The sequence below is a fragment of the Molossus molossus genome, unplaced genomic scaffold, assembly GCF_014108415.1.
Source record: "Molossus molossus isolate mMolMol1 unplaced genomic scaffold, mMolMol1.p scaffold_m16_p_19, whole genome shotgun sequence".
In the NCBI taxonomy this organism is placed as follows: Eukaryota; Metazoa; Chordata; class Mammalia; order Chiroptera; family Molossidae; genus Molossus; species Molossus molossus.
The window spans coordinates 20,202,925-20,230,285 of record NW_023425354.1 but is presented as its reverse complement, the minus strand read 5'-3'; the positions used below and the strand labels follow the sequence as shown (position 1 = coordinate 20,230,285).

Genomic DNA, 27,361 nt, shown 5'->3' with positions numbered 1-27,361 from the left:
TTTTAAACCAGATAACCTCTATTCTGCTTGTCCTGAATTGGGACAAACAGAGCCGAGACAGACTTGAGCAGGCATCGGACACACCAGAGAGCTGGCGGGACTGCGGGCTCCTGGTCATGCCCACAGAGCCGTGCCAGGGGCCGGCCGGCCAGGGGCTGCATGGTAAACGAGCCCCTCCCCAACAGGCCTGTGAGGGACCACGCTGAGAAACACTGGTTCAGGAGCACTTTCTCCCCAACTGGGTCTATGGTCTGACCTCCATCCATGGTCCTGAGGTTATGGTGGCCATGTGGAAACATCACTTATAATGAAAGCTTTAATGACACGCTTGCTGATTCACGGTTGGCGTCTGACTCTCCGAAGGTTGATGCTCACGTTTCAAGGTCAGGTGGGGTTGGCTGGAGCATCCATGGGCTGAAGAGGAAAGAAACACACCTCTCCATTTGAGAAATTGGCTCCCCTCTGGCAAATGCTGCCAACGTAGCTTAATATTAATTTAGGGAATTCAGTCTTGAGCAGTTCCTCCATGCTGGATTGGAAATCTGATAGTGTCATCTCTGTTATCTGATTCCCCACACACCTGAAATCTCTCCCTCCCCCCCCACTCCCCCACCCCCGAAGTGGTCGGAGAGGCGCAGGTGGGAGCTGGCTCTCCTAGGCGCCCCCTCCTGAGTAAGTGGGTGTGGGGAGAAGGAGACCCGCGTCGATTCGCACCGATCTGTGCCTGGCCTGCACCAGCCACTTGTAATTCCCACAGCCCCAGCCAGCTCTGCAAGGCGGAAAGAAATATGACCAGGCAAGTTGAGAAAATAAATTAAACTAAGTGTCAACTTTTCTTGTTTCTCTCCTCATTATTAAGAGATGGAATGGGGCTCGTTTATCAAGCAGGGGGAGAAATTAATTGACATGGCTTTAATACCATGATGTCTGGCATGTCTGGTCACATTCCTTCATTTTTTGGAAAGGCATTTTATTATAGTTTACAGCAACCAGCTGCCAAACTCCTGGTGTAAACGAGGAAGCAGGTGCATGAGTGACGCCACCGTGGGAGGGCTGCAGTGCCACCCTGAAGGGGAGGAGAGAGGGGTGCTATGTGGGGGGACGGCTGCACACCCCTGGAATCCTCACAGACTTGTTTGCCGGGCCTGGGCGAGCAAGCATCTGCCTCCCATGGCCTCCCGGCCCGAGTGTCTGTCTGACCAGCCCCTGAGCTAAGTCCTGTGTGCACCCCGGGTCAGCGTGCCTGCCCTGTTCTTTGTTCTTTTTTTTTTTTTTTTAATTAATTTTTTATTCTTACCCAAGGACATTTTTTCCCCCATTTTTTGTTCAGATAGAGTGGAAGGGAGAGAAAGGAAGAGAGAGAGAGAGAGAGAGAAACATCGATGTGAAAGGGACACATCGAGTGGCTGCCACCCGCACAACCCAACCAGGGCCGGGGACAAACTGCAACCGAGGTACGTGCCCTTAGCAGGAACCGAACCCAGGTGTCTCTGGACCGCAGGTCGACGCTCTAACCGCTGAGCCAAACCAGCCAGGGCTGTTCTTTGTTCTTAATAAGGCCAGGGAAGTGAGTCTTCCCTGTGTATCCCTCCAGCGCGGCCGACTCATCACAGAGCCCGTTTGCTGCAGGAAGTCTCTGGCATCTGCTTGACCACCGGCCTCGTTTCAGGCGTACGTCTGGAGAAGCCACTCCTGTGCCGCCCCAGCTGAGACTGGCTCAGGGGGGCTCTGCGTGGTTTTCTTTACAAATGTCCTTTCTGCTGTGTGCTGCGGAAAAACCTCCGTGTCCCTCAGCTGCCCTGATACCGAAGGACCCGGGCACACAGGCGGGAGCAGCCTTCACCTGGAATAGATGAGCACGTGCTTCCCACATGCTCTCCTCCTGTGGGTCATGGGGGGCCGTTCCCACCGTGGAGAGGTTCTCACAGGGACCTGTGGAGGGGCAGGGTTCTAGAGCTGGTCATGCGGCAGCTTTAGAATGGGGAGATGCGGGTTTAGAAGGAACCCACCGTCAAGTGAAGACAGTGGACTGTGGCGGGACGAGCCCCTGGGCCTCCGCTCCTCCTCCATGCAGGGGGCCAGCGTTTCCGCCGTACCGCGGAGACGAGAAGACCGAGTGAGGATGGCTGCTCAGGACGTGGAGATGAGCTCTGTGTAGAATGACATGCGAACGCACACTGAGCATACATCACCGCCTTAGACATTAGACATGACCATGGGGGAAGTGAGGTTCTCATCTGCCAAGGTCCGTGTTGCCTCTTGGGCATGAGGCAGACCCAGCTGGGCTGTGGCCCACCTCTTGCCCCGTGTCGAATGTCTGGACATGCTCAGGGCTGACTCGGACTGGCTCTCACCAGTCTCGGGTGCTGGGCACCGCGCACCAGGGCGGCAGCCGTGAGCGGGACGCACTGTTCCTCTCGCAGAGGCTTCCTCAGAACCGATCGCTCTTCTGAGCTGCGTGTGTAGGGCAGACCAGGGCACGTACAGCCACCCACCACTGTGCCTCCGCATACTGCTCCTCTCTGCCCCCATGTCGGAGGGGCCTTCATCCAGCCCCAGGAAACCCTTCCAGGTGGGTGAACCAGTTTGCTCAACCTGCTGTAGCCCATAGAGGCGGCTCGGTGATGCTCTGAGCTGGGGGCCGGGGCAGCCTGGGGTGAAATGTCACCAACAGACGCTCAGCTGAATGGGGTCGTCTCTGTGACGAAGCCCACAGCCCCCTGTGCCTCGTGGCCCAGGTTTTCACTCTCTCTGAGCCACCAAACACAGTCATCTTACTGACCCCAGAAAGTCTCTGATGCCCTGCCCCGGCTTAGGGGCCGCGTGTCACTGTGGGTAAGACATTGAACTGTTCTGCGCAGTTAAGCAAAATGGTGATGGCAGAGCCTGCTCCGCCTCTCACAGGCTGCCTGGGCCAGGTAGGATGAGTGATGTATGCAGAACACTTTGAAACCAGAAGGACTCCCCACGCCCAAACCCAAGTCTCTCCCCTTGACCCTGGAAGCAGCCCGCAGACACTGAGTTATTAGTGGGAGGAGGTTGCATGAGTTATAAATACACTGGCGGCCACATACCTTACATTCCTGATGGCGTAAAGTCAGAGTAAACTCAACAACCTGGGGTGGTTTTCCCCCACTAACCACATGTGTTCACTCCTGACGTGCATCGATTTTCACTGGAGATGCATGGGGCCCTGCCCGACGGCCTGGTCGCATTCGTCGGCCTGTGTGATGAGAGAAGATGTTTTTGAGGCTGGGAGGAGGCCGCTCCCAGCTCCCCTCCCTGACCTAACGAAGTCTTTGTAAATGGTCGGCTCCGCGGCTGTGTGGGGAGCAGGTCGTTTTAATTTCGAGGTGTCTTGTTTTCAGATTTCTCTTCTTTTCTGTATGCATTTTTTTTTTCATAGCTTGGTATTATTCAGATGAATATTTAGTTTTGTTCATTTGAATAAAAGAGGGAAAAAGGGTTTGACTGTTAAATGCTTATCTCTTACTGTTCGTTCCCAATAATAGCTTCATTCAGGAGAGTGATGTCGAATTTCATTTTTAAATGCTCCCTGTCAACTGCTGCCCTGAGTCCAAGATGCCCATGTTCCCAGGGGGCCCCCAAAGGGCCCAGGTCTCGGAGACGCACTGTGGACCCGAGTCCTTGCCTTGGCAGGACCGGGGGGCCTCCAGCCCACGCGCCCTCCTCCCTGCTTTTGGAGGCGGAGAGGTGAAGGGGCTCCCCAGGGGCACATGGCTCACTTGCCTCTTGAGCAAGAACCTTGATGCATTTCTTAGGCCTGGTGCTGTGCCTCAGTGTGACGGGCTTTCCGGAGCCTGTTTCTGCTTCTCTGGGGTTCTCTTGTGGAGAAGCGGGAGGGAAATAGTCAGTCCTTCCTGCCCCCCGTCAGGAAGACTCACCCCACAGATTGTTCGAAAGACCACGATGCCTTGAAAACGTCATGCCGAGTGAAGTAAACCAGGACTCCCCTTACGCGAGGCACCTGGGATGGTCCAGTGCGTAGTGGCAGGGAGCACAAGGCGGCTCCTGGGGACCAGGGCGCAGGAGCGGGAGGGCCGCTGGAGGTCCAGATTTCAGTGCGGTGGGGAGGGAGCGGCGGTGGCGGTGGTGACGGGTGCCCGGCGCTGCCCTGGACGGTACGCGTGGAGTGGTGAAAGGTGCATTTTGTTATATGCATTTCACCCAATAGAAAAATTTCGAAAAAGAAGATTTGGATGCCAAAAGAGAATTTTTCCCACCTGCCACCCTACCCCTCCCAAATTTCTAACCTCATTGTTTTGTCCTTCACGCCGCAGTTTAATTTATTTTGGGGGTTGTTTGCCACTGGGTTACTGTTTCGTTGTAAATGGTAATGTGAGATAAAAATGATTAGATGTTAAGGAATAACATTTATTGATAACTGTTTCTTGCTTTCTCCAAATGGAATAAATACATATTTTAGACATAATCAAGGTTGCTTTCTGTGTTTGGGCCAAACAGACAGGGTTGTTAAAATGATACAGATCTTTAAAATACCACAAATGAGTCTTGACATCTGACTTGGTGCATCCAAGGCTCAGAGCGTGAGGTCAGGTGCTCTCCGATGAGGAGAATCATGTTTGTGATGCTTGAATTTGAGGCCCGTAGGGTTAGGGAAGGGACGGAGGGAGAATATCCGAGTCCTGCCCCCGCCCTGCCCAGTGCACAGTCAGCACTGTAACCCCTGTGTCTGAGCGGTGCACCAAGGGGAACTCGGGGCAGCAGCGCCCTGAGTGGCATTGGGTCCGGAGTTCGGGCAGTGGTTTATCTGCGCAGCAGCGCAGGAAGGCAGGGTCGAAGCAGGGAAGCAGCTGCCGTGGCCGTGCCCTCCGCCCTGCCCCGTGGTGACTCGACTTACCCAGGATCCCGTGCTCAGCAGCAGGCTGGCTGCAAGCCGCTGTCCTTGGGCCCATGGAGTGCTGCCCCGGCCAGACTGGCTTTGTGCTCTTTCCCGATGGCACAGAGGGGTTTGGCCTTGTCCACACTCGCCTGCCTCCTACCCAGGTCGAGCTGCTGGCCGGGCGTGAGGAGCTCGTGTGTGACCCGCCCACAGGAGGGCAGCCAGAACCTATAACCTGGCTGTTTTGGTTTTCAGTGGCCACCACAACAAATCACCACAGACTGGAGACCAGAAGCCTGAAAGCAAGGTGTCAGCAGGGCCACACTGCCCCAGAGGTTCCGGAGGACACTCTTCCGCCCCTCCCAGCTCCTGGTGGCCCCGGCACCCTTGGCTTGTGGCTGTGACACCCCCTCTGCCGCCGTCCTCACGTGGCCCTTGCCTCTGTGCCTGCACGGAGGACGTGCTCCCCTTGAGTGGGAGCCTCCCGCGCATGCCTCTTAGGGAGGAAGCGCTGCGCTGGGACATTGTCTTGGTGACTGGCAAGGTGCTCAGACTCCGCCCTGTCGCTGTGAGGGGCTCTGTGCCTCCTGGCAACTCGGTGAGCGAGGCCCCGGCCTTGCCCTCCTTGGGGCCAGTGCCAGCAGATTCCCACGCCCTCCGCTCGGCCACCCGCCCTCCCCGAGCACTTTCAAAGACACTGCATCTCGGTCCCTTCTCGGGAGTCCTCAGGGAGTGAGCTCTTGGAGGTGGGCAGGAAGGAGAGGGTGGACCTCTCGGGCTGCAGGGCCCCTGGCCGAGAGGTCTAGCTGATGGTTTTAGTGGGGCCAGCACACCAAAGCCCAGCAAGAAATCACCTGGAGACGGCGCTGGTGTGGCTCTCGTCCACCTCTGCTCATGGTAGACGGGACCAGGGGCCACAGCGGAGGCGCCTCCCAAGCAGAGGGGACCCAGAGGGCGAGATGCAGCTCTCTGCAGAGACCTGCTGGGTGGTCTCTTGTTGGGCTTTCTTTCTAGCAAACATCTTTGTGTCCGAGGACCCAGCTTCTGCAGGATGACGCTGGGAGACGTGTGGCTTTGAACCTGGCAGCAGAGGCTCATGTCCCCCTTACGGTGTGTCTGACCCTCAGCCTTGTGTGTCTGTAGTGGGCTGGACTGTGGGCCGGGAACATCGGCCTGGTGTTCGGTGTGTGGTATTAAGTTATGTATCCTAATCGGGATCACGGTTGCCATGTGTGCGTGTCCTAGCCCTGCGTCTTAGGCCCTTGGAGCCTGCGGGAGCTGTGATGGGGGCTCGGTCACCCGCCGCCTGTTCTCGGCTGTTCTGTGGAGTCGGTGGCGGTGGACTTGAGAGATTCTCTCCATCTCGGGCTTCTGGGACCAAAAAAGACACAGAGCTTGAAAAGGAGGCATCTCTGTTTGTACTCATGGACAGGAAACACGAGTTGTTGCCATACAAACCTCCGTTCTGATGTTCGTCCTCATGGTCGGTGTGTCCAGGTTAGTGTTCGGCCAGGTTCACGTCTCGGGGAGAGGAGAGCGTCTCCGGGGGTTCAAGCTGCTGTTACCAAGTACCGTAGACGAGGGGCTTATGTGGCAGGAACGCGTTTCTCATGGTTCTGGAGCCTGGAAGGCGAGATCGGGGTGCCGGCAAGACCAGGCTTTTGGTGAAGGCTCGCTGCCTGGTTCCGAGCAGCCGGCTCCTGTGTCCACGGCGGAGAGCAGAGGGAGGAAAGGCCAGCTCCGGTCTTTTCTCGGGGCACGAAGCCATTCGGGGGGCTCTCCCATCAGGACCTACGTGCCCCCTATGGGCCCACCTCCCACTTCCTTTACATTGGGGTTACGATGCCCACATGTGAATTTGGAGAGGGGTTCGGATGGCAGCCCACAGCAGAGAGCCTGGCAGTCCTGCCTGGGGTGTGGCTCGAGGTGTGGGGCCGGGTGCGGGCTCACCGCCACAGTTTGCAGGTGCGAGACTAGCGGGGAAGGGACTTCCCAGGATGACAACCCAGGCCTCGGGCCTCCCATCAGGGTCTGTCTGTCCTCTGCCTGTGTTCCTCGCGGTGTGGGTACTGACACTGCAGCTGCATTTCATCCAAGGGGGGGCGCCATCCTGCAGCCAGCCCTGTGTGAACGCCTTCCAGTGGGGTCGCAGGCGGGGCTGGTGCCGGAGACCCTGTCAGGGGCAGGAGGAGACGAAAGCAAGGGACAGGGGGCAGCAAGAGGAACTCGGGATGCTGAGCAGTGGTCGCTGCCAAAATTCTTCAGTACGGCTTGTCTAGCAAAGGCGGTCCCCAGCTGAGGAAATACAGTGGAGAGCCGACAGGCTGACAGCAGGCATCAAACAGCCTTAAACTGCCCCAAATCTGTAGCGCTTTTGAAGCCGCAGTAGAAAAAGGATGCCTGTGCAGAACAGAGCCCCGAAGGTTTTCACAGCTTCTTCCAGGCCTCAGGATGTCCTGATGAGGTATTAGAGGAAGTAATTCAGGAAGAAAAGGACAAATAACCGCCTCCGTCTGGAGGCCGGCCGGAGGGCTGGCGGTTCCAGCGTGGAGAGGGCAGGCGTGGCCCCGCGGTGGTCCCACCGCCGTGGGCTGCCCACCGCCGGCCGCACGGAGCTCTGATCCTTGTAAATAACAGACAAGAAGAATTCTTGTTTGCTTGGGGGCAAGTGGGAGCCACAAAGCACCCGCCGCATGTGGGTGAAATCATTAACTTCTCCTCAGTATTGCAGAGGTGTCCATGCAAATTAGAAATCACTTCCTCAACCTCGGGGCCCCTTTCCCCCACCCCCCCAGCCAGGAGCGTGTTGCCACTGGGCAGACAGCAGAGACACACTTGGGCGGTCGGAACTGAACTCACCCCCCTCTCTGTGTTTGTTTTTGTTTCCCCCTTTCCTTTAGGGTTTGGCTTTGTCACTTTTGAGAATGAAGACGTTGTGGAGAAAGTCTGTGAGATTCATTTCCATGAAATCAATAATAAAATGGTAAGTCTGTGGGGGCTGAAGTGCGGCGCCCCCCTTCCCCGCTGCACAGCTCGTCCTGCCAGCTGTTCCGCCCGTCATCGCGCGGGAGGCGGGCAGGTGGGCACGGGCCGGCTCTGAGGGCTCAGCCACATGGTCAGCGTCCTCACTTCGCAGGCCGGGCACTGGGGTCAGTCCACTCCGCCGCTGCGGCGAGAAGGTGTCCACAGACAGCGTCCAGGAATGAGCAGGACACTGACAGCGGATTCTCATGCAATTCTCATGGGTTGCAAAATGTTTGTTTTCACCATTTAAAAATGTAAAAACCATCCTTAACTCTTCACTGTACAAAAGCTGGCAGGGGGCACATCTGATCTGCAGGTTGTGGTTTGCCAACCCTGGCTTAGGATAAGCGTTGGCTGTTTGGCTTGGCATTTTTGGGGTGGGCAGGATATCCTAGATATGAAGGTTACCACCCAATTATGTCTTTCTTTGGGCCCTGCTGGGTAAGTAACAGTTCTCCCCTCTGATCAACCAGATAGTTTTTATCCCCATGATCAGCTGCTTCTGTCCCTCCCTTTCGCTCTCTAAAGCTCCTTTTCCTGGGGGGCACCCTCAGCACTGAGAGTAAGGTTGAATCATTGGAAGTTTGGGGAGCCAGGTGAGCTGCTCAGAGAAATGGCCACCAGATGGCGCTATACCATGTGCAGCCTGTGCACACTGGCTTGCTTTCTGTCTCCAGCTCCTGTCTTCAAATTGAGTAGGGGGTGCAAACCCTTTCCTTGTTAGTTACAAAAATATGGGAACTCAGCAGGTGCTTCTCTAGCCATCAGCAGGTCCTTCGGAGCCAAAACAGTTTGGTTGGCCAGCAGGGCCTCCAGCCCCAAGAGAAGGAGGGCAAATCTGTGTTTCAGTCACAGCTGTAACTTTGGTATTTTCTTCCTTTAGTCAGAACATTCGTTGCTTCTGAGCCATGCATTCAGATATTCACTGTATATGGTCTGATATGTGTTCTCTGACTTTAAATTCAATAACAAAACTTTCGGTGTGGATAAGATCAAAGCAATCTACTTAGCATGTGGTACTACAGGCCTGATTCAATATTTGACTTGCTAATTTTTTCCCAGGGCACTAAAATAATAGTGTTGCTATTGTTCCTAGCCATCATATGCACCTGAGATGAAAATACTGTTTCTTTGCGTGTGTGGATTCGAGGCGTCAGCTCAGGCGTTAAAATGGTGCAGGGGATAAGTGTGTGGGGGTAGCAGGTGCCCTCATAGGCTTTCTTCCCCTTCTGAAGTCAGTACCTTCCAGTCAGTGCTTCTCTCTTTCAGTAGGTTCCTACTTGCAATTCTTCAAACTAGAGAGACAGGCCTCGTAAGAGGAAACCTGCCTCCGGGGCCCAGTTGCCGGCGTGCCCGCCAGGTGTGCCGTGCCAGCCTGCTGAGGGCCGCGTGGGCACAGGGAGTGGAAGACACAGCCGAGGGCACTGGCAGGCACCATTCCCATCCTGCCAGGACTTACTGGTTTGTCGGGAAGGCCCGATGTAAGCTGGCCAGAGCCCATGCCATGCGCTGCGTCCAGTGCACGCACGTGGCCTCTCAGCACCGGCTGGCTCTGGAGTGAACCCGAGACACGAGTGGGAAACCAGGGCCCGGGGATGTGCCCCAGGGCTGCACAGGTAGGGAAGGACCGTGGGTCTGACCTAGACAGACAGTTGTTTGAGCTTCAGGGTGGGGGGGATGAGTCTCCAGATGATGCAGGGGCGATCAGAAGGTCGAGTTTCAGCCCCAGAAAGGTAACCCCTGGCTTGAAGCCAGAGAGGTTTGTAGCCATTGCCCCCATCATTTCACAGGTGTCACCTTTTCCACCCAGGTGCAGGCTGACTGTGGCAGGTGCAGGTCACTGCTCACAGCGTTAGGGTTTCTGTGTCCTTTTGAATCTGGGGCTGGTGCTTGTTCTTTAAGAGAATAAGCAAAAATGGAAGTAGACAAGAGGAAGGGGTGAGGAGGAATGGTTGGGATCACAGATAGGCTTTGGGGTGTCCCTGGGGGTGCCCAGCCCAGCCCTCCAGTTCCGAGCTCGAAGGGAGAATTAGGAGCTACTGGGAGGGGGTGTGGGGAGGTGGCCTCCCTGGGCTCTCCCCTGACAAGGGCCTGTGATGACTGCCTCGTGGGGTGCTGGGCCCGGGGGGCACCGTGCAAAGGCGGAGCTCGGTGCCTGTGCAGGGCCCGCCTGGAGAGGGCTTCCCGGCGAACCCCTCTGGAGGGAGAGGAGAGGGGCCTGAATCCTGAACTGCTGTGGATCCTAGTTCCTACTCCGAGGCCCCAAGGGAGGAAATGAGTTTAAACTGCGACGGACAGAATTCAGATGAGAGACGGGGCGACTGGGAGACCTCGGAGACCGGCGAGCAGAGCCGGGCGTTGTTAGGTTTCTGGGGAGCATTTTGTAGACTGGACTGTGCAAGACCCATCTCCTGGAGCCCTGGCGACCTGTGAACTCAGCGGGAGCAGAACTGCGCCCCAGGAACACCTGGAGCTCATCCTCCCGGGTCAGGGAGAGAAAGGGCTCACCTCTGGTTAGTCACAGAGACAGGACTTGAACCCAAGACCCCGGGCCTGGCCCTCAAGAGGCCCCATCCTGGGTCACGGGAGGGATACGGCTTGGAGAGGGGCCACCCTGAGGCACAGCACAGTTTCCAGAGCCATTTCCCGTCTGAGCTGGTTGGTGAGTCTCCCGGGCATTTAAAAAATGAGGGCCGTTCCCGCCGTCCCGGGGAGCCAGCAGCAGGCATGAGTGCTGCTCGGGGAGCTGGGAGCATGGAGCTCGGCCTCCCGCCCCGTGGAGGCCCTGCCGGAGAAGGTCACCACCAGGGTGGTAGCAGGGGTGTGGCCAAGAAGACCCCACATGGCGCCTCCCGTACAGATCCCGCCAGTAGCTAACATTTCTGAGGGCTACTCCATGCCCTGCTGCCTGCTTGCTTTCTGCACCTCTCCTCATTGGAGGGTCACACCCACTGTCCTGTAGGAGCTGGTTATTACCCCCACTTCACTGACGGGCAAGGCGAGGCAGAGAGGAGCTCAGCAACCTGCCCAGGCCACAGGGTCAGCCAGTGCAGCACTGGACCTCAGGCCCTGAAGCCAAGGCCACACTCGACTCTGTACCCAACAGGCTGTTCCCCCTCCAGGCTGAAGGGGACTTTACAGGTCATCTAGCTGGTCTACACCTTCCAAGGCCCCTGGCCGCCCAGTCAGCCATGTGGCCCCTGTGGTTCTATGTTCTCCCAAGAGAAGGCAAAGGGGACGGGCTCGCTCGGGGCCCAATTCCCCGCTGGGGAGAAGGGCTAAGCTCGGGTGTAAGCGGTCTGTCAGCCACCATGGATCTCCAGACAGGTGAGCGAGGGCCTGGGGGCCGCTGGCCACCACCCCAGCTCAGCGCCCACCCACGGAGCCGAGGCTCAGCCCCTTCCTCCGTCCTGGCACAGGTCAGTGATGCACACACGCGCAGGCCACGTGATGACCCTCCGGAGAGGGACACCTCGGCCGCTCTGCAAGCCCAGGCGCGGGAGCGCTAACCCTCCCGCCGCGGCCCTGATTGCAGCTGCTCTGAGCAGCAGGGGCGCCGCCTGATTAGTGCCAGCGCCGCCTCCACGGCCTCCTGGTGGGCGGGCAGGCGCAGGGTGGGGGCGGGGAGGACAAAGACCTGCCCCAGGCTCCCCCAGGGGCTTGGCTCAGTCCCACCTCAAATGGAGTCAGGGAGGTGACAGCAGCCTGACTGGGTGGGGACTTGGGGTTCAGTGTGAAAGGGGCCTGGGTGAGGGCACCCCTGGCAGAGGCTGGTCCCACAGCTGACTCAGCTGAAGGGTGTTGGTATTGACGGGCACTGTGACGGAGTTATAAGTCAGCGTGGTCTCCTTCTGTCCTGAGGGAGGGTCACTGTCCCGTTTTACAGTCGGGGGCGTGAGCTCAGGGTGGTGAAGGGACTCCACACCCACAGTTCTTGGTGGCAGAGCTGGGGTTTGCACCTGTGTCATTCTGGGTCCAGCCCCGGGTTCTTCCCACCATACCCTGCTGCCGACGGAGGCAGACCTCATAGTTGGAAAATCAGGATGGATTTGACTGGTGGATGTAAGCTTTTATTTGCTTTATACATGGATTACTATAGGATGCCTTTAAATGGTCCTTCCTGTGCCTTAAGGTGATCTGACTTATGAAAAAGCAGTTTGCAAGCTTGTTAGAAACAGTCTCAGCAGCGCCCCCATCCTACCAAATCAGAATATCTGCACTTGGACAAATGCTCAGTGGTTTGTGTGCACATCAAGGTCTGAGAAGTATGGGGCAAGGACCATAGCTGACGAGAGGTAACGCAGGAGTTGTGGGTCACAGATCGTCATCCATGTTGGAAGGAAGGGATCTGGGGTGAAGGAACTGAGACCCTGCGAGCAGGGAGCCAGACGATACACCTGTCAGGGGACCCCAGACCGGGCTGGTGCTCTCGGCACCACCCACAGTCCCTGGTGGTCAGAGGCGAGGTCTTCTCCCTGAGGAGGACTCCTGTCCACCGGAGTGGGTCTTGGAGCATTGATCACCTCACTGGGGGGAAGGGCTGGGTCCTCCTAGTGACATGCGAACATCTCTGTCCCCCCAGTAGGGACCTGCTGGATCACGTAGAGGCTCCCAGACCCACCAGTGGGTATCCTGTGAGTGGGAGGTCCACCACCTGTCTGCCCCGTCTCCCCCTGCACAGCAGGGAGGGCATGGCCATGGCCAGCTTTCAGGAAGCTCCCTGCGGCTCCTGGCCCTGGGGTCTCGGCCTTCTCTGTCGTGGGACGTGGAACCCAGTGGCCTTGAAGGGATCCCACCTCCGGGCACTCTCTTGGTAACTGCAAGTTCCTTCCCTTTGGCCTAAAGCTGGGGACCAATAAACTTTTCAGAAGGGCCAGATGGTAAATGTTTTTGGCTTTGTGGGCCGTGTCTGTCACACCGCTCAGCTCGGCCCAGTGCAGAAGCAGCCACTGGCACGGTGAGTGAGCGGGTGTGGCTAGGGCAGCCTAGAGCCTCATTGACAAAGTGAGCAGCTGCTGGGTCTGGCCCGTTGTCGTTCTGATTCCCGCCAGACCAGTGGAGCTCAGAGCAGGCTGGTCTGCTCATCCCAGGCCCTGGAAAGGCTTGTAGCCAAGAGGTCTCCCAGGTTCGCGGCTGAGTCAGCATTTTTCTAGTCAGAGGCAGACTATGGGGACGGGGGTGCCCCAAGCAGACGATGGAGTTTCGGGTAACAGTCTGTGGAAAGTATTGGTGCCTTCGGTCCTGGGGGGCGCCCGAGTGGGGAGTGAAAGAATGCTCAGTGGGGTGCCATCAGCCCAAGAGGCCTTCCAGCAGCAGGCACCACAAACCTCAGAGCCAGACGCCCGTGCTGTGGCCTAGGACCAGCTCCGCAGCACTGGCCCCGGCTCGGCGAGACAGGTGATGTGACTGGGAGAGGCCGGGATGTAGGGCTCGTGAGGGAGTCTGACCAGGACAGCGCTCTGGCAAATTGGTAGGTCTTCTTACTGTTCTCATCACCGCTGCCACTCTTAGAATCGCTGTGTTGAGCAAATGCGTAAGCGCGAGCAAAGGTGCCCCTGGACCGGCTACAGGTCAGTGAAGTGCAGGTGTGCAGACCCACGCAGGATCGGGCCGCGTCTCTGGGCAGGGCGGGTGTGTGGGGTGGGCACCCTCCATGCTGTGGCTGCGAGGTGGTCCCAAGGTGAGGAGAAGGTGCACCCCCTGAAGAGCAGAGCCAGGTGGGGGCCACAGATGGGCGGTTCCCAGGAAACTGACCCAGACCCTTCAGCTGAAACATCCTTGGGGGCGGTTCTGAAAACCTTCTCCAAGCAAAGCCGATGAGACCTCAAGCCTGCTGCCCCTGCCCAGGGCACCCTGGGGGGTCAACCCTGGGACAAGCCTTGAGGGTGGGAGGGGCCAGAGGCTGAGACGCCAGGGGAGCCCTGGGTTGACCTCTGGAACTGGTGCTGCGGAGCTGGGGGTCCACCGAGGCCCCAGCTAGGGTGGGCATGGGCGCTGCCACCTGACAGGTCTCGCGGTGACTGGGCACAGTCCCCTCCCTCAGGCTGCTCCCCCTCAGCCGGAAGTCTGAGAGCTGGGTTGGGAACCAGCCCAAAGGAGGAGGAGGGGGAAGTGATGTGGGTGGATTAACTAGGCTTCTGTGTTCACCATCCTATTTGTAGCATCATTCTCACTCGTAAGCTAATTTTAGCCATCCATTCTGCTTCTGTTACCATTTATACAATGAGAATGTCAGATGCGGTATTAAACAAGCTGGATGAAGGCAAAGAAGAGGACGTGCCAGAGAGGCTCTTAGCAAATGAATCCCGCGTCTCCGTGGAGGGGGGTCTGTCTGCCCCCCCCCCCCCCAGCGCGCACTGGAACGCATGCATTGTGCGCCCTGGTCATTGGGCCAGAGGGGTTTGCGTGTCGGGGAGGTAGGGAGAGCAGTGAGGGGCCAGGCCAGGAGGTTGAGGGCAAATGTTTAATGCTCTTTCTGCAGAAGAAATGGAGCCTCACAGTCTCCTGGTTCTGGCTCATTTGCCCTTCATCTGTCCTCTGGTGAGGTCACCATGGTTGGGGGGTGAGGAGAGCAGAGCGTCTTTCTTTCTCATATCTAGGGCCCCTCCTCTCTGGGCACGGGAGGAGCAGGGGGATCCCCGGAGGAGGCTGTTCCCCTTGACTTTGCTGGGCTGCTCCTCAGCGGACCTCCTGGGCGGTGCCGGCGCTCAGTGCACCTTTTCTTCTCTTTCAAATAGAGAAATCGAGTCAGGGCCCATCCGTGCAGGGTCTCTGACAAAGTCCCCTGGCTGGGGGCAGAATTTGGGCACCTGCTGGAGGCCGAGGTGTCTTTTCACCCTGAAATGTCCTTGCAGCTTCCCAGAGACGGAAGGAGGACAGCTGTTGCTGCCACCAGCCCCCCCCCCCCCAGCCATAACGCAGCCTCTGGCCCCCCTCCGTGCACCTGCTGCACCTACGGAAAGCGGGAGACAGCCCACCTGGTGGCAGGGCGCAGGTCCCGGAGAAAGCCAGTGGGCACGCCCGAGTCTGCTGGGCTGGGCATGGCTTGTCCATGCTCCTGGCTGCTCCCCAGTCTTTGGGGTTTAGGGCAGCCCAGATGTGAACTGGCCGTGTCGCCTTCAGGGCACTTGCCCGGCTCCGTGTGGAGAGTAAGGAGCGAGCCAGCCACCTGTGCGCAGCACGGGCTCGTCTAATTCAGTAGCTCGCTCAGCTCTGTGGGGCAGGGGCTTCTGTTACTGTTTTACAACTGAGAACACTGAGGCCCAGAGAAGTCAGGCGCCTTCGCCTTTAGGCTGGACTGCGGTGGACAGGCCAAGGCCCTGCCCTCGGGCCCGGCAGAGTGGGGGCTCAGTCACTGGGCAAGTGCCTCACATGGTGCTGGGGGCCAGCTCCTCTCCACTCCTTGCCCCTCTCCAAGCATTTCTGAGGGAGCACCTCATCTTAAGGAATTCCTTCTGTTCACACCCAGCCCGTGACGCCTAATTCAGAGATGCTGATGGTCCTGGTTTATGACCGCCTCCACGCTGCCATCGAGAATTTTTTTTTAATCCTCACCCGAGGATATTTTTCTATTTATCTTCAGATAGAGTGGGAGGGAGAGAGGAAGAGGGAGAGGAAGAAGAAGAGAGAGGGAGAGGGACATCAATGTGAGAAAGACTCGTCAGTTGGTTTCCTCATGTATAACCCCTGGAACTGAACCTCAACTGCGGTACGTGCCCTTGACCGGAATCGAACCTGCACCTCTCTGGTCCAAGGGCTGATGCTCTAACCATTGAGCCAGAGCAGCCAGGGCACCATTGCGAATTTTAATAAAACACAGAGCATCCCTGGCCGATGTGGCTCAGTGGTTGAGCAATATCTCATGCACCAAGAGGTCACTGGTTCAGTTCCAGGTCAGGGCACATGCCCAGGTTGCAGGCTTGACCCCCAGTAGGGGGCGTGCAGGAGGCAGCTGAATGATGTTTCTCTCTCACATCAATGTTTCTATCTCTCTCTCTCTTTCTCTTTTCTCTCTCTCTCTAAAATGAGTAAGAAGTTTTGAAAAATAAAAACAGCAGAGGAAACCGACAGATGAGATTTATTCTGGAAGTGTGGGAAAAAATAATTTTGACACGGGGCCCGGGGGTGGCCTTGTGGAAGAAAGCGTCCAAGTGGGCCTTGAGGCTGGGTAGAGGGCGGCGGGAGGGTTGTGAGGGCAGGGCCTGGGTGCCCAGAGGTGGCACAGAACAGGGGTTTTGAAGTGGGCGACTAGGATCTGGGGAGTGCTCAGGACGTGCTGTGTCCCTTCTTCCCTGAGTCACCCTGCTGGCCGGGAATGAGTACAGTGACTGTGTCAAACGGGACCCCTGGAGTGGACGTTAGAACCAAGAAGAGGTGACCTGACTCTCCAAGGTCACTCCGAGAAAGATGCCATGCGAGTCCATCTCAGGGGTGAGCTCCACGTGGAGGAGACCTGGGTCCTGCCCTCCCTTGGCCGGCCCTCCCCCCGCTCTCGGCGGGGGTTCACGTGCTGGTCAGCCCGAACCTGGGTGCTATCAGCCTCGTTCTTCAGCTCGTCAATAGCTGGGGGGCAGGCCGCCCCTGGGCATGCGGCCTGGGCAGCTGTGCAGGCCCCCGGCCCCCCACACTGGGCTGTGGTCTGCTGATGCCATCTTGGACTCATCTCGGAGCTTCTTTCCAGAAGCTCACAGAGGGCATGCCCCCTGTGGAAGCCACAGGTCATCCCACGCCACTCGCCCACCCCTCTGTTCCCCTCCCGTCCCACCAGCCAGTCCCTGTTGATCTCTGCGCAGCCAGCGGTGGGTTTGTCCTTTGAAATAGGCCCCGTCCCTGGAGGAGTGAGTCGTTTCTAACGTGACCTGTTTGGGTGAGAAGTGAAGCTGCAAACATTGGCCTCTTCAGGCCGCACAGACCTTCCTTGTCCTGGGCTCAAAACCAAGGCCACAGGCCCAGAGCTTGGGTTTCGCCAGACCAGGAAGGGCTGGTTCCCCCCCGGCCCTGGGGGGCGTGCTGACTAGGGCTGTTTGTGTAGAGACTGGGAAAAAACAAAAGCCTTTTCACTCCCCGGACCTCCACGTCCTTCTCAGACTGCCAGCCTGGTCCTCCCCAGAAGGTGCCCAGCAGGGGCCTTACCGTGGCCAGGGCTCCAGGCCAGCTGGGCGGGGGCAGCCACTCAGTAGCTGCTGGGGAGCCATCCCCAAAGAAGTCCCCGAACCTTCTCCAAAGCCAGTGCCAAGCGTTCCCCCTTAGGGTGTGGCAGGGTCCCCACTCCCCTGGCCCAGCCATGGCATCAGGCAGAGCTGGGCTCCAGCCTGCCCTGCCACACATGGGCTGGGTCTGCAGCCATAGACGAGGCGTCTGACATCCCTGGGCCTTGGCTCCTGTTCTGGAAGGTGGGCAATGTCGAAGGACAGCCCTGGGCCTGCTGAGAGCACAGGAAGACCCCATATTGATGTTAAATGTCTGAGATCGGTGACGGTACTGCGGCCATGTAAGGAAGTGTCCTGTGTAGGATAGGCAGACCATACTGGATGCAACTCAGGTAGGCCTGGGAAACAGTCACAGGTGTAGACGGAGGGAGTGCGAACAAAGCAGAGGGACCTGGGTAAGGGTACACAGGTGTGCTTTGTGCTAGCCTCACAACTTTCCTGCAGGTGAAATTATTTCTAAGTAGAGAGGTGGAAACAGCCCTTGCTGCGTTGCTTTGGACCCTGATGGGAAGAGGCCCCCACCCTAAGGGCAGCAAGCACACACGTGCGATGAGTCCCCTGAAGGACACCCTTAAAGAGTGTCCTGTTGAACCCGTAGCCGCGGGGCTGCCAGGAAGCCACACCCTGCCATCCCAGGCCAGTTTGCCAAGCAGAGCAGCGTACTTAGAGATGGACATTTTAAGGCCAGCCCCACCCACTTCGGGGAGCTGGTCCTCGGCCCCTGATGTGGGGCTTCTGCTGGGCTTTGGCAGCCGTGAGCCTTAGAACTGGGAGACCGGCCTTCCCGGTGTGAGAAGCTGTTACAAGAGTCCTCCTCGAGTACAGCTCTAAATGGCTTTCCCGCTAAGTCTCGTGCCCCCGCCGTCTGAAGCAGCAGCAGCCACTGAGACGCTGCGGAGGTGGGGTCTGGATGTTGGTTGAGGAGACTCGGGGACCAAGACTTAGGAGTGAGGAAGGAGCATCTCCATCCCCACCACGGCTGCCCTAGACACAGCACTCTGGTGTGGGGTGGGAACACTGATGGTATTTGGGGGTCTTGGGGGTGGTGTTGAAACAGCTGGAGCAAGAGGTCTGATCACCGGGAGAACCACTTACATTTTGCTGATGTTGACCTGGGGTGCTAGACGAGCCCCTCCGTGGCTGCCCTGGGAGGGGAGTGCCCTGCCCTGCTCCTGCCCCCTGGGAAGGCAGCCCTCAGTGCCCACTGCCCGGGGAACCCAGCCAGCTGCACACCACTGTCCTCCTGCAGCGGTTAGTCTCCCAAGATGATCCTGACGATCTGCCTCCCAGGGTCCACGCCCTTCCGTGTTCCCCTCCCACACCGAATCGGGGCCGCCATGTCACCAGTACAGCATGAGGGCAGTAAGTGTGGCTCCCGAGGCTGGGCTATAAGAAGACTTGCAGCCTCTGCCTGTCTCCTGGAATGCTTGTGTTTGGGTCTCCGCTGCTGTCACTGTGAGAAGACCACATGCCTTGGAGAAGCCATGAGTAGGCACCCCCTCACCACCATCACCATGGACAGTCGTCGCTTGCCTGCTGTGTGAGTGAGGAAGCCAGTCGGACCTCCACCTGAGCCCAGGCTTTCTCTGGCTCCAGCCCCAGCCGCCACTGGACCACACACACACGACAGCGAGCAGGAGCCCCACCCAGCCCACTCACCTCCCAGAACCACAAGAAAGAATGATACATTGTTGCTCGAAGCCACTAAATTTAGGCGTATCTGTGGCACAGCTGACTGGGATACTGTGTGTGGCCAGATTACCTAAGGATGGGACCTCAGCTGCAGAGATTCTCTGGTTTTTCCTCATTTGGGTTCTGACTATAACTCGGGTTGCTCATGCCAAGGTCTCTTGTTTGCACAGGGCTCGGTGGGAGGTGGCAGGGCTGGGCTGTGTGCGATGCACATGTGATCTAACTCGAGAGGCCCCGGAGGCTGGCAGGCCCAGCAGCGACGGAGCGTATTGATGTGTGAGCACTTGTCTCGGTGTTAGAGAACACGGCAGAGTCTGTTCTGCTTTATTATTACTTTTTAAATGTTTTTATGGATTTAGGGAGAGATGGAAACATGGATGAGAGAGACCATCGATTGGCTGCCTCCTACACTTCCCGCGCTGGGGCTAGAACCCACAGCCTGGGCCAGTGCCCTGACTGGGAATCAAACTGGTGACCTCCCAGGGCACGGGCCGACGCTCAGTCCACGGAGCCACACCGGCCGGGGAGTCTGTTCTTTTCAGTGGAAGGAGAGCTGTCGGAGCTGGAGGCCTGCTTTATTGATTACCTTTGCGTCTCCCCCAGCGGGCCCTTGCTGGGTGCATGGAGTTCCTCAGCACCGCTGAGCTAAACAGACTGGGTCTCCTTGACCATGATGAGCATGGAAGTCACCTGTGCTCTATATGGAACTTCATGGAGGGACCAGGGAATAGAGGTGGCCCTGATCCCGCTCTGAGAACTAGTGGTCTGGTGGGGGCCGTGAGGTTTCCTCCAGTGTGGAGAGTGAGGGACATAGTTTCATGCTCAGTGAGCCCCTGCCCCACGAGGTTAGGAAGGTGGTCCACCTTCCTACTGCCGCGACCCTTCAGTGCAGTTCCTCATGTTGTGGTGACCCCCAACCATAAAATTATTTTTGTTGCTACTTCATAACTGTAATTTTCTACAGTTATGTCTTAGGCGACCCCTGTGAAAAGGTCATTTGACCCCCAAAGGGGTCGCGACCCACAGGTTCAGAACTGCTACACTAGGACCCACGATACAGAGAATAGCTATGCCTCTTTCCCCTTTTGTATGTTTCTTCGTGCAACATCATCAAAGGAGCAGGGGTCTAGCCCGGGTGGGTAGGCTTCCTGGTACTGAGAAATCTTTCCAGAAGCCTCCAGTGCAGCCAGGCCAGGCTCCCTGGTACGACTGCTACTTCTCCCTGTCACTCCAGTGCCCAGGATGTGCCTGGGTCCCCCAGAGAGTACGGCTGCCATGGCCCCTGGCCTAGGGAGCACGCGTGTTGGCACAGCGGTGGCTGGCAGAACCCACGCAGTCAGTGTGCCCAAAGCAACACCAGCAGAGACAGCAGGATTAAATGGGGCTGCCAGCCCTTCTCAGTGAGACAGAGAGTAGGTGGGTCTGTTTAAAATATTCCCATTACAGTCAGTTAACCTTTATGTTCCCTAAATGAAAATTGTATAAACCTGAAATTTTCGTTGATCAGGTTGCCTAGGAACAGGCAGCAGGTTTTCATAAGACAATGCAATAGATTGTCACCGATAGAGCTATTAGAAAGTGAGCTGGTTAGCGGCATTATTCCGGATCCTGGTGTTACCGTTAGGTAATTATCTGTCTGCCTGCGCAGAGACCACCCCTCTTCCCAGCTCGGGCAGGCTTTTGCAAATGAGGTTTCTCAGCCCGCTTCTGAGTCCTGGGATCTGGAGTCCGGGAGCAAATTGTCACCCCTGGGTTTAGAGAAGAAATCTGATACACCCCATTCGGATGAATTTCTTTCTTTCTTATTTATTTATTACCATTTATTTTTTTTGCAGAATTTACTCCCAGGCCATGTGTTTTCATTTCCCAGTTTCTTCTGGGGCATCTTTTCCTTCCGTGCAACCCCCTCTCTGGTTTAGGAACAATCGGCTCTTTTTCAGGAGGATCATCTCAAAGTGGCAGGGAGAGCTCGTGTGGGGGTCAGTCCACCATGAGCGCTGTCAGTTCTGCGCTGCATGTCGGGAGCTTTGCTCACCTGCATGTGCTCAATGACACAGAATCTATGTCTAAACCCTGACGCTCTGCATTACTTTCTGCATTTTTCTGCATGTGCAGCAAAAATCCAGCGCTCTTTTTAGGCCGCTCACCCTGCGCCCAGCCTTACCCTTGGGCCTGGGCACACCTACCAGCTCCACCATTGTAATGACGGAAAGGCACACATGCTTCTGCAAAGTGACATCTTTCAGATGCTCGGCGACCTTTCGAATACGCACACCCTTGATGGCCTGGGCAGTCTCACGACTGTTCTTAAAGTAAACACGAAGATGTGAACTTCTTGATTTGCATGGTCTTGCATGGTTTTCTGGGTCAAGTGAATAGTGAACCATTTTCAGAGGTCACCTCAGGCCACGGCAGGAAGAAGTTATTTATTTATTTATTTATAAACCCGCCCCAGGCAGCGTGGTACTGCCCTTCGGCCCCAGTTACGCGCTAGCACGTGCTCTGGCCCTGCAGCCACACACACACCCGCGCGTGCCACGTGCAGACGCGGGGGGGCTCAAAGAATTTATTTACGTTTAGTCACCTTTTCGCTGCTACCCTCAGCAGTACTACTCAAGCTGAAAACTTGGGAAATAAACAATAACAAAATGCACAATGGAAATTACAGAGCAAAGTCACTCTAAGACAGCTTTGCTATGTCTTTTTCATATTTTTTCCCAATATGATGTATAACCTTGTTTATTTTCCACAAAAGCACCAGAATTCGCTGCCCTCGCTTGCCATGAGGGTGACCAGCCCGGTGTGCCCGGGACTGAGGCTGCCCAGAGCCGGTGCGTCGGGATTCATCGGCACGCTCTTCCGTTTCTGTGCAGCTCTCAGTCCGCTCGGGCGAACCGAACTTCCAGCCAACTCCCTGTTCTTGGACACCTAAGGGATAATGAATGCTTGTGGTGAATAGTCTCATGCCTGTGTCCTTGCAAGTCAAATTCCTACAAGCGGATCTGTTAGCTCAAAGGGGGTGTGTGTATGTGTGTGGCTTTTGATATTTTGTCATACTGTCCTCCAGGAAATCGGTGCCATTTCCACCCTCCTACCCATACTCTCGGGGACTCAACACCAAATAACTCTTCCTTCACGGCCGGTCTGATGGACGAAAGATACGTCTCATTGTGGGATGTGGCTTTTTCATTAGCCATTTGTGAATGGCTCGTTCGTGGCCTTTGCCCGTTCCTCTTTCGGGGATGCTCACCTCCTTCCTTTTAATCTATGAAAACTCTTTGTATTAAGCATATTAGTCATGAATGTGGAACCATTTTGTCCATTTTTTAAAAAGCGTGTGTGGTTATCATTCCTTAAAGAACAAGACTAATACCTGTTATCTGGTCTCTGAAGAAAGAGGAGTTAATATTCGAGGGAATTCGTTTCCCCCCAGCTTTAAGCACTCAAATATTCTTAAAAATAAAATATTCGGGGTGAGATCTCCAGGTGGACAATCCACGTAGGTCCTGTGAAGACGAAGTGTACAGCACACAGTTGAACGTTGTCTTCCTCTCTCGGACGTGCTGTGAACAACGGTGGTTTTCTGTGTGACAGCGATACCCTCAGCAGCTGTTGAGCCACAGAGTTGGGCTCCTAGACCATATGGCCCCAGACTGCTTTTTAAATCAGATACTCGGGTCCTGTCAGACCCTCATCACTGTCAGGCTGTCATGCAGCTGCTTCTGCTGCTGTGAGCACCCTGTCCCCCCACGGCACCCCAGCTTCACCAGCAGTGGGACTGACTACTGGCTACCAATGTCTGTTAAGTTTATCCGTGAAGAGCAAGTAACGGGGAGCACAGGCCCGAGGAGCCCTAGTGAAGCATTGTAGGAACTTCAGCTGGCAACACTTTGACTTATGTCCTGGGGTTTGCATTATTTATTGTTTATAGAGATAGTAGTAGAGATGGATGTAGATGTACGTTTCTAAATAAGTGACTTCTGGATGTGTAAGCAAAATAGGATTAGGACATTTCGGAGGCAGACAGGAAACAGAAATGATTATCAACCCCTTGAAGATGTAGGTGCAAAATGAGAAACCTGTAATCCAGATGAACAGAATCTGTATTTAGTCATTTTCTTCCCTTGTGGGTGTGCTGGGGACGGTTTTCGGGAGATGGTGGCATCGCTGACCTGGAAATGTTCACAGTCCGGCTTCCAGGCCTGCCCCTGCTGGGATATGGTTCACAGCCGGTTACCCAGGCCTTCTGGCGCTCAGTTTTCTCATCTGTGGAATGGAGCTCAGACTAACTGGCCTCTGTTTGGTAAGAGGTGGAATCCGACGCCCCCCAATGCCAGCAGTCACTGGCTTGAAGGAACCTGAGAGGTCTTTGTAAACATGTAAAGGGCCAACCAAGCATGCGGGGTTGTTACTGTTGCTGTTGTTACTGTTTGCAGGCGCTGCAAGCAGCCATGTCTGCCTCCTTACCTCTCCTGCCGGCCCCACAGTGTGAGCTCCCAGCCCACACACGTGTATCTTAAGCTTACGTCCTTGCCGCCCTTCCAAACCCAATCTCATCCTTGTAGGTTTTTCTGAAGCAGGATTTGCACAAATGGTGTGTTTTCTTAAATATTTATTTTGCAGGCCATTTACTTGGCAAGGCTATTTTTACAGTGAGTAAGGAGCAAGGCTAAAAATAGCCCAGCTTGTAACTAGATCAGTTTTGCACTTGACATTTACGTGGAATTCGTTTGCATCTCATTTGTTGGCCTTTCTGTTTAACAGGTAGAATGTAAGAAAGCTCAGCCGAAAGAAGTCATGTTCCCACCTGGGACAAGAGGCCGGGCCCGGGGACTGCCTTACACGATGGACGCATTCATGCTTGGCATGGGGATGCTGGGTGAGTCTGCGTGGGACCCGGGGGCCTAGCGGGGGCAGCATGGGCTGGGGGCTTTGGGTTACCTACCAGCTGGGCAAGCTGCTTTGCCTGTCTGGGCCTCAGTTTCCTCGTCTGTAGATGAGGATGATATCCCCCTTGCTAGACAGCTGTGACTATTAAATGAGCAGAGATGGAGAGATGGATGAAGGGAGGGAGGACTGAATGGATGATCACCTTGTCCCATTCCTGGCTTATAGGAGGTACTGGGCATTCTTTTCTTTCCTTCCGCGCCCTCCTTCAAAGGGGAGAAAAGCCCCTCCCTCCCTCTGCCCTGGCCCTCGCTCCTGACTGGGAGTTTTTAAAGACATAGGACTCCTGGCTGGCTGAACTGTGTGTGGGCCAAGCTACATCTGCAACTTGAAAGAGGGGGGAAGTGGTGAGGGTGGGCAATAATCCTGTCTATTTAAATGATTAACATTTTTCTCTTGGGATATCAAAATTTACATTTAAATGGATGTTTTAAATAGCCTGTTTTATTCTTTATTTGCAAAAGGGAAAAGAAAAAAAAAAAAGATGATGAAAGACAAGTGTGTTTGTCCTGACGAAAAATGATCTCTCCTGGCTTTTAGAGAAATTGAGTTGCATATTATGCCCCTTCCTTAAAGGTATCTCTGTCCGTCCTGCGTAGATAATTGAAAATCTTCCTGCTTAAATGGCATGAAAGATGGAGAAAGCAGGGTATAGCATAATGGTGTGGGTCACTGCAATAATTAGAAATTTCAAGGCGAGAGAACCGCGTTTTAGTGCGAGTTATTGTGTGTTGGGAAAATACTAATTAAATGGGATAAATGGTAGTTAATGGTGAAATCGCAGTCAGGGACATGAGCTGTGTAGTTGTAATGGTTTCATTCGGCTTGGCCGGGAGGCCCTCTTCTGCATTGTTAGATAAGCTCTTCATGTATTTTCAGATTTGCTGCTGTTCAAACCATTCCTGGCTTAGTTATAAATTTATAAAAACTTTCCTTGGTTTTATAAATTATTGAAAAGCATTTTTCTGAGGCAATAACAAGGGCAGGTAAAGTTATTTTTGAGGAATTTGAAATGGAGAGAGATGCCATGAGAATATTGAAAATGGCCGAGATGTTAATTCTTCTAAAAGTGGTGTTTTGGGTTTAACAGTTTCAAAGAAAAATCCTTTTGTAACTCTTTCAAAACTAGGCAAATGATTCTAGGACTCATCTGGAAGAAGAAACACTAAGAATAAATCAAAAAATGTTTTAAAAGGAGAAATGAGAAAAGACCAGTTTGACCGAGTATCCAAACATCACACAAAACTATAGTAATTAAAATAGTGTGGTATAGAGGAGAGAATTTAAAGAGGAGAAAAGTTAAAGAACCGGAATAAAATATATTTCTACCTAGGAGTGTAATTATTATAAGGTTATTTTTAGAAATCTTTGAGAAGTATTTCCTGCTTGACTGTAAGACACTTGTTGGGCCCTTATTTTGAACAGTCCTTTTTATTTGGTCTTGACCCTGTGTTGTACACCAGGAGAAACTGAATGGATTGGGTCTTTTAAAAACCCAAGGAGTTGAGCTCATCACCACCTGCTGGCTTTTGGAGTCTGTATATCGGCCTTAGGGCATAAAATGGGAGACTTTTTTAGGATCCAGATTCAGGAGCTGCCCCCATTTTTCTGAGTCTGACTCAGCGCCCTTACCTGCTCGAAGGAGGCACTGGGCTTGCTTCAGGGAGCAGCAGAGGTGGGGAGTCGACCAGTCACTCCTCTCAGCTGCCAGAGCAGAGGTACGAGCGGCTGTGTCCAGCGAGGCTTGGACCAGGACTCACAGACACCCAGGCTCGATCCTGAACGGAGGCGCCCAGGACCCCATGGTGGGAGCCACGGCAGGAGGTGCTTAGGAATGGCGTGGGTCTGCTGCACCTGCCGTGTGCCGGCCCTGGCTGCACTGGGAGACAGGCGTGGCTAGTGAGAGAGAGGAGCGTTAGCAGCCAGTCACAGGTGCATGATCTGTCAGAACAGAGAAGTCACAGGGTGCTTCCGGAGCAGAGAAAGAGGAAAGGAAACTGGTGTGAAGAATCAGGGACCAGCTCCCTGTGCAGGTGACATTTTAGCTGGAAGAATGAGTAAGCCGAGGGCCATCCAGACAGCAGGAACAGCCTTGGCTGGGTGGGGCAGGTCCAGGCAAGGCATGTGGGGGGGGCTGAGTGGCTCCTGGATTGGGGATGAGTCTGACCACGATGGTGATGGGCAGACCCGGACGCTCCCTGTGCTCCTCCAGACGCCGTTTGATTGGCTCCTGCTCGGGGCAGGGTGGTTCCCGTGAGAGTGGGTATGTGAGGGGCCTGCGCTTGCTCCTCCGCCCAGCACTCGTCCCCGTCCTCTCCAGCCTCAGTGAAGAAGTAACTGTTGGTTAGAAATGTGAGGAAGCCCTGGCCGGTTTGGCTCAGCGGCTAGAGTGTCCACCTGCAGACCGAAGGGTCTCGGGTTTAATTCCAGCCAAGGGCATGTATCTGGGTTGCAGGTTCGATCCCAGGCCCTGGTCAGGGTCATGCAGGAGGCAACCAGTTTATGTGTCTCTCCCACATCGATGTTTCCTTCTCTCTCTCTCTCTCTCTCTCTCTCTCTCTCTCTCTCTCTCTCTCTCTTCCTCCCTCCCTTCCAAAAAAAAAAATGGGAAAATACTCTTTGGTAAGAATTAACCAAAAATTAAAATAAAATAAAAATAATAATAAATGGAAAAATATCTCGGGTAAGGATTAACAACAACAACAACAACAAATGTGTGAAGAGTCTGTTAGCTCTTGAGTTATAACCTCCCCCGGCCCACGTCCATCAACTGCACCCCTGCTACTTGCCTACATGGAGACTGCCACCAGGCAGAACCCCAGAACTCAGCCATCTGAGGTCACAGAGGGCTCCCCCCAAAGCAAGCTGAGAGCCTTTGGGCAGAGTTGATGGCATTGACCCGGCTTCCACAGGGCTTTGTGGGCTCCTCACCTGTCAGCCGCGTGACTCGGGACCAGTGGCAGCCTCCCTGTCCTTGTCACCCCTCCCAGAGAGGCTGTGGGGACCCGCACGTCAAGGGGTTGTTGAGGACAAACGAGACCACACTTCACCAGCCAGTGCTGAATTCCGTCAAACCAGAGCTGCTGTGGCTCACAAACCACTCGGAGAAGAAATCAGATGCTGTCGATGAAACCGCACTGGTGTTTTCTTACCACATCGATGATGAGATGGATCCCACTTCCAAGAGATGTTAAGATGTGAAAAAACGTGTCTTCAGGCCAACAAAGTACAGTAGTTCTGACTGGGAGCTGCTGGGACTGGTACCCTGGGGCAGTGACCACTCGAGTGGGCACCTTCCCACCCGCGGCTGCAGGTGCAGCTTGTGCTGCAGCACCTCCGCCCCTGTCATGCCCCTGGCTCCGGGGCTTGGGTTATCTTTGTGTTTTTACCCCGCTCCAGGCCTCCGCAGCCCCGGCCCTCCTGAACTTTGTGCCACTGTGGTGAGGCCACCTAGACACCTGGTGCGATGGGTCCTCCGGAGAGGCACCGAAGTCGGGGCCGGAGGGGTGAGTCAGGCGCAGCACGCAGGGCAGACAGGCTCTCGGTCTGCTTGCCTGCTGCCTCCCTAGCCAGGCTGGAGTGCCGAAGGCTGCCCTCCCATTTCACCCACTGGTGCCCCTGGCAG

The 27,361-nt window shown here is 55.4% G+C and overlaps 1 protein-coding gene across 7 annotated transcripts in view; it reads left to right on the top strand.

Moving 5' to 3' along the window:
• The window catches only part of MSI2 (musashi RNA binding protein 2), a 372,281-nt gene that overhangs the window by 290,446 nt on the left and 54,474 nt on the right, over window positions 1–27,361 (top strand). For all 7 annotated transcript variants that reach the window (XM_036269141.1, XM_036269142.1, XM_036269138.1 and 4 more), the window contains exons 8-9: window positions 7,765–7,847; window positions 23,554–23,668. In XM_036269141.1, the coding sequence (XP_036125034.1) occupies window positions 7,765–7,847; window positions 23,554–23,668 (198 nt within the window). The remainder of the gene's footprint in view (window positions 1–7,764; window positions 7,848–23,553; window positions 23,669–27,361) is intronic.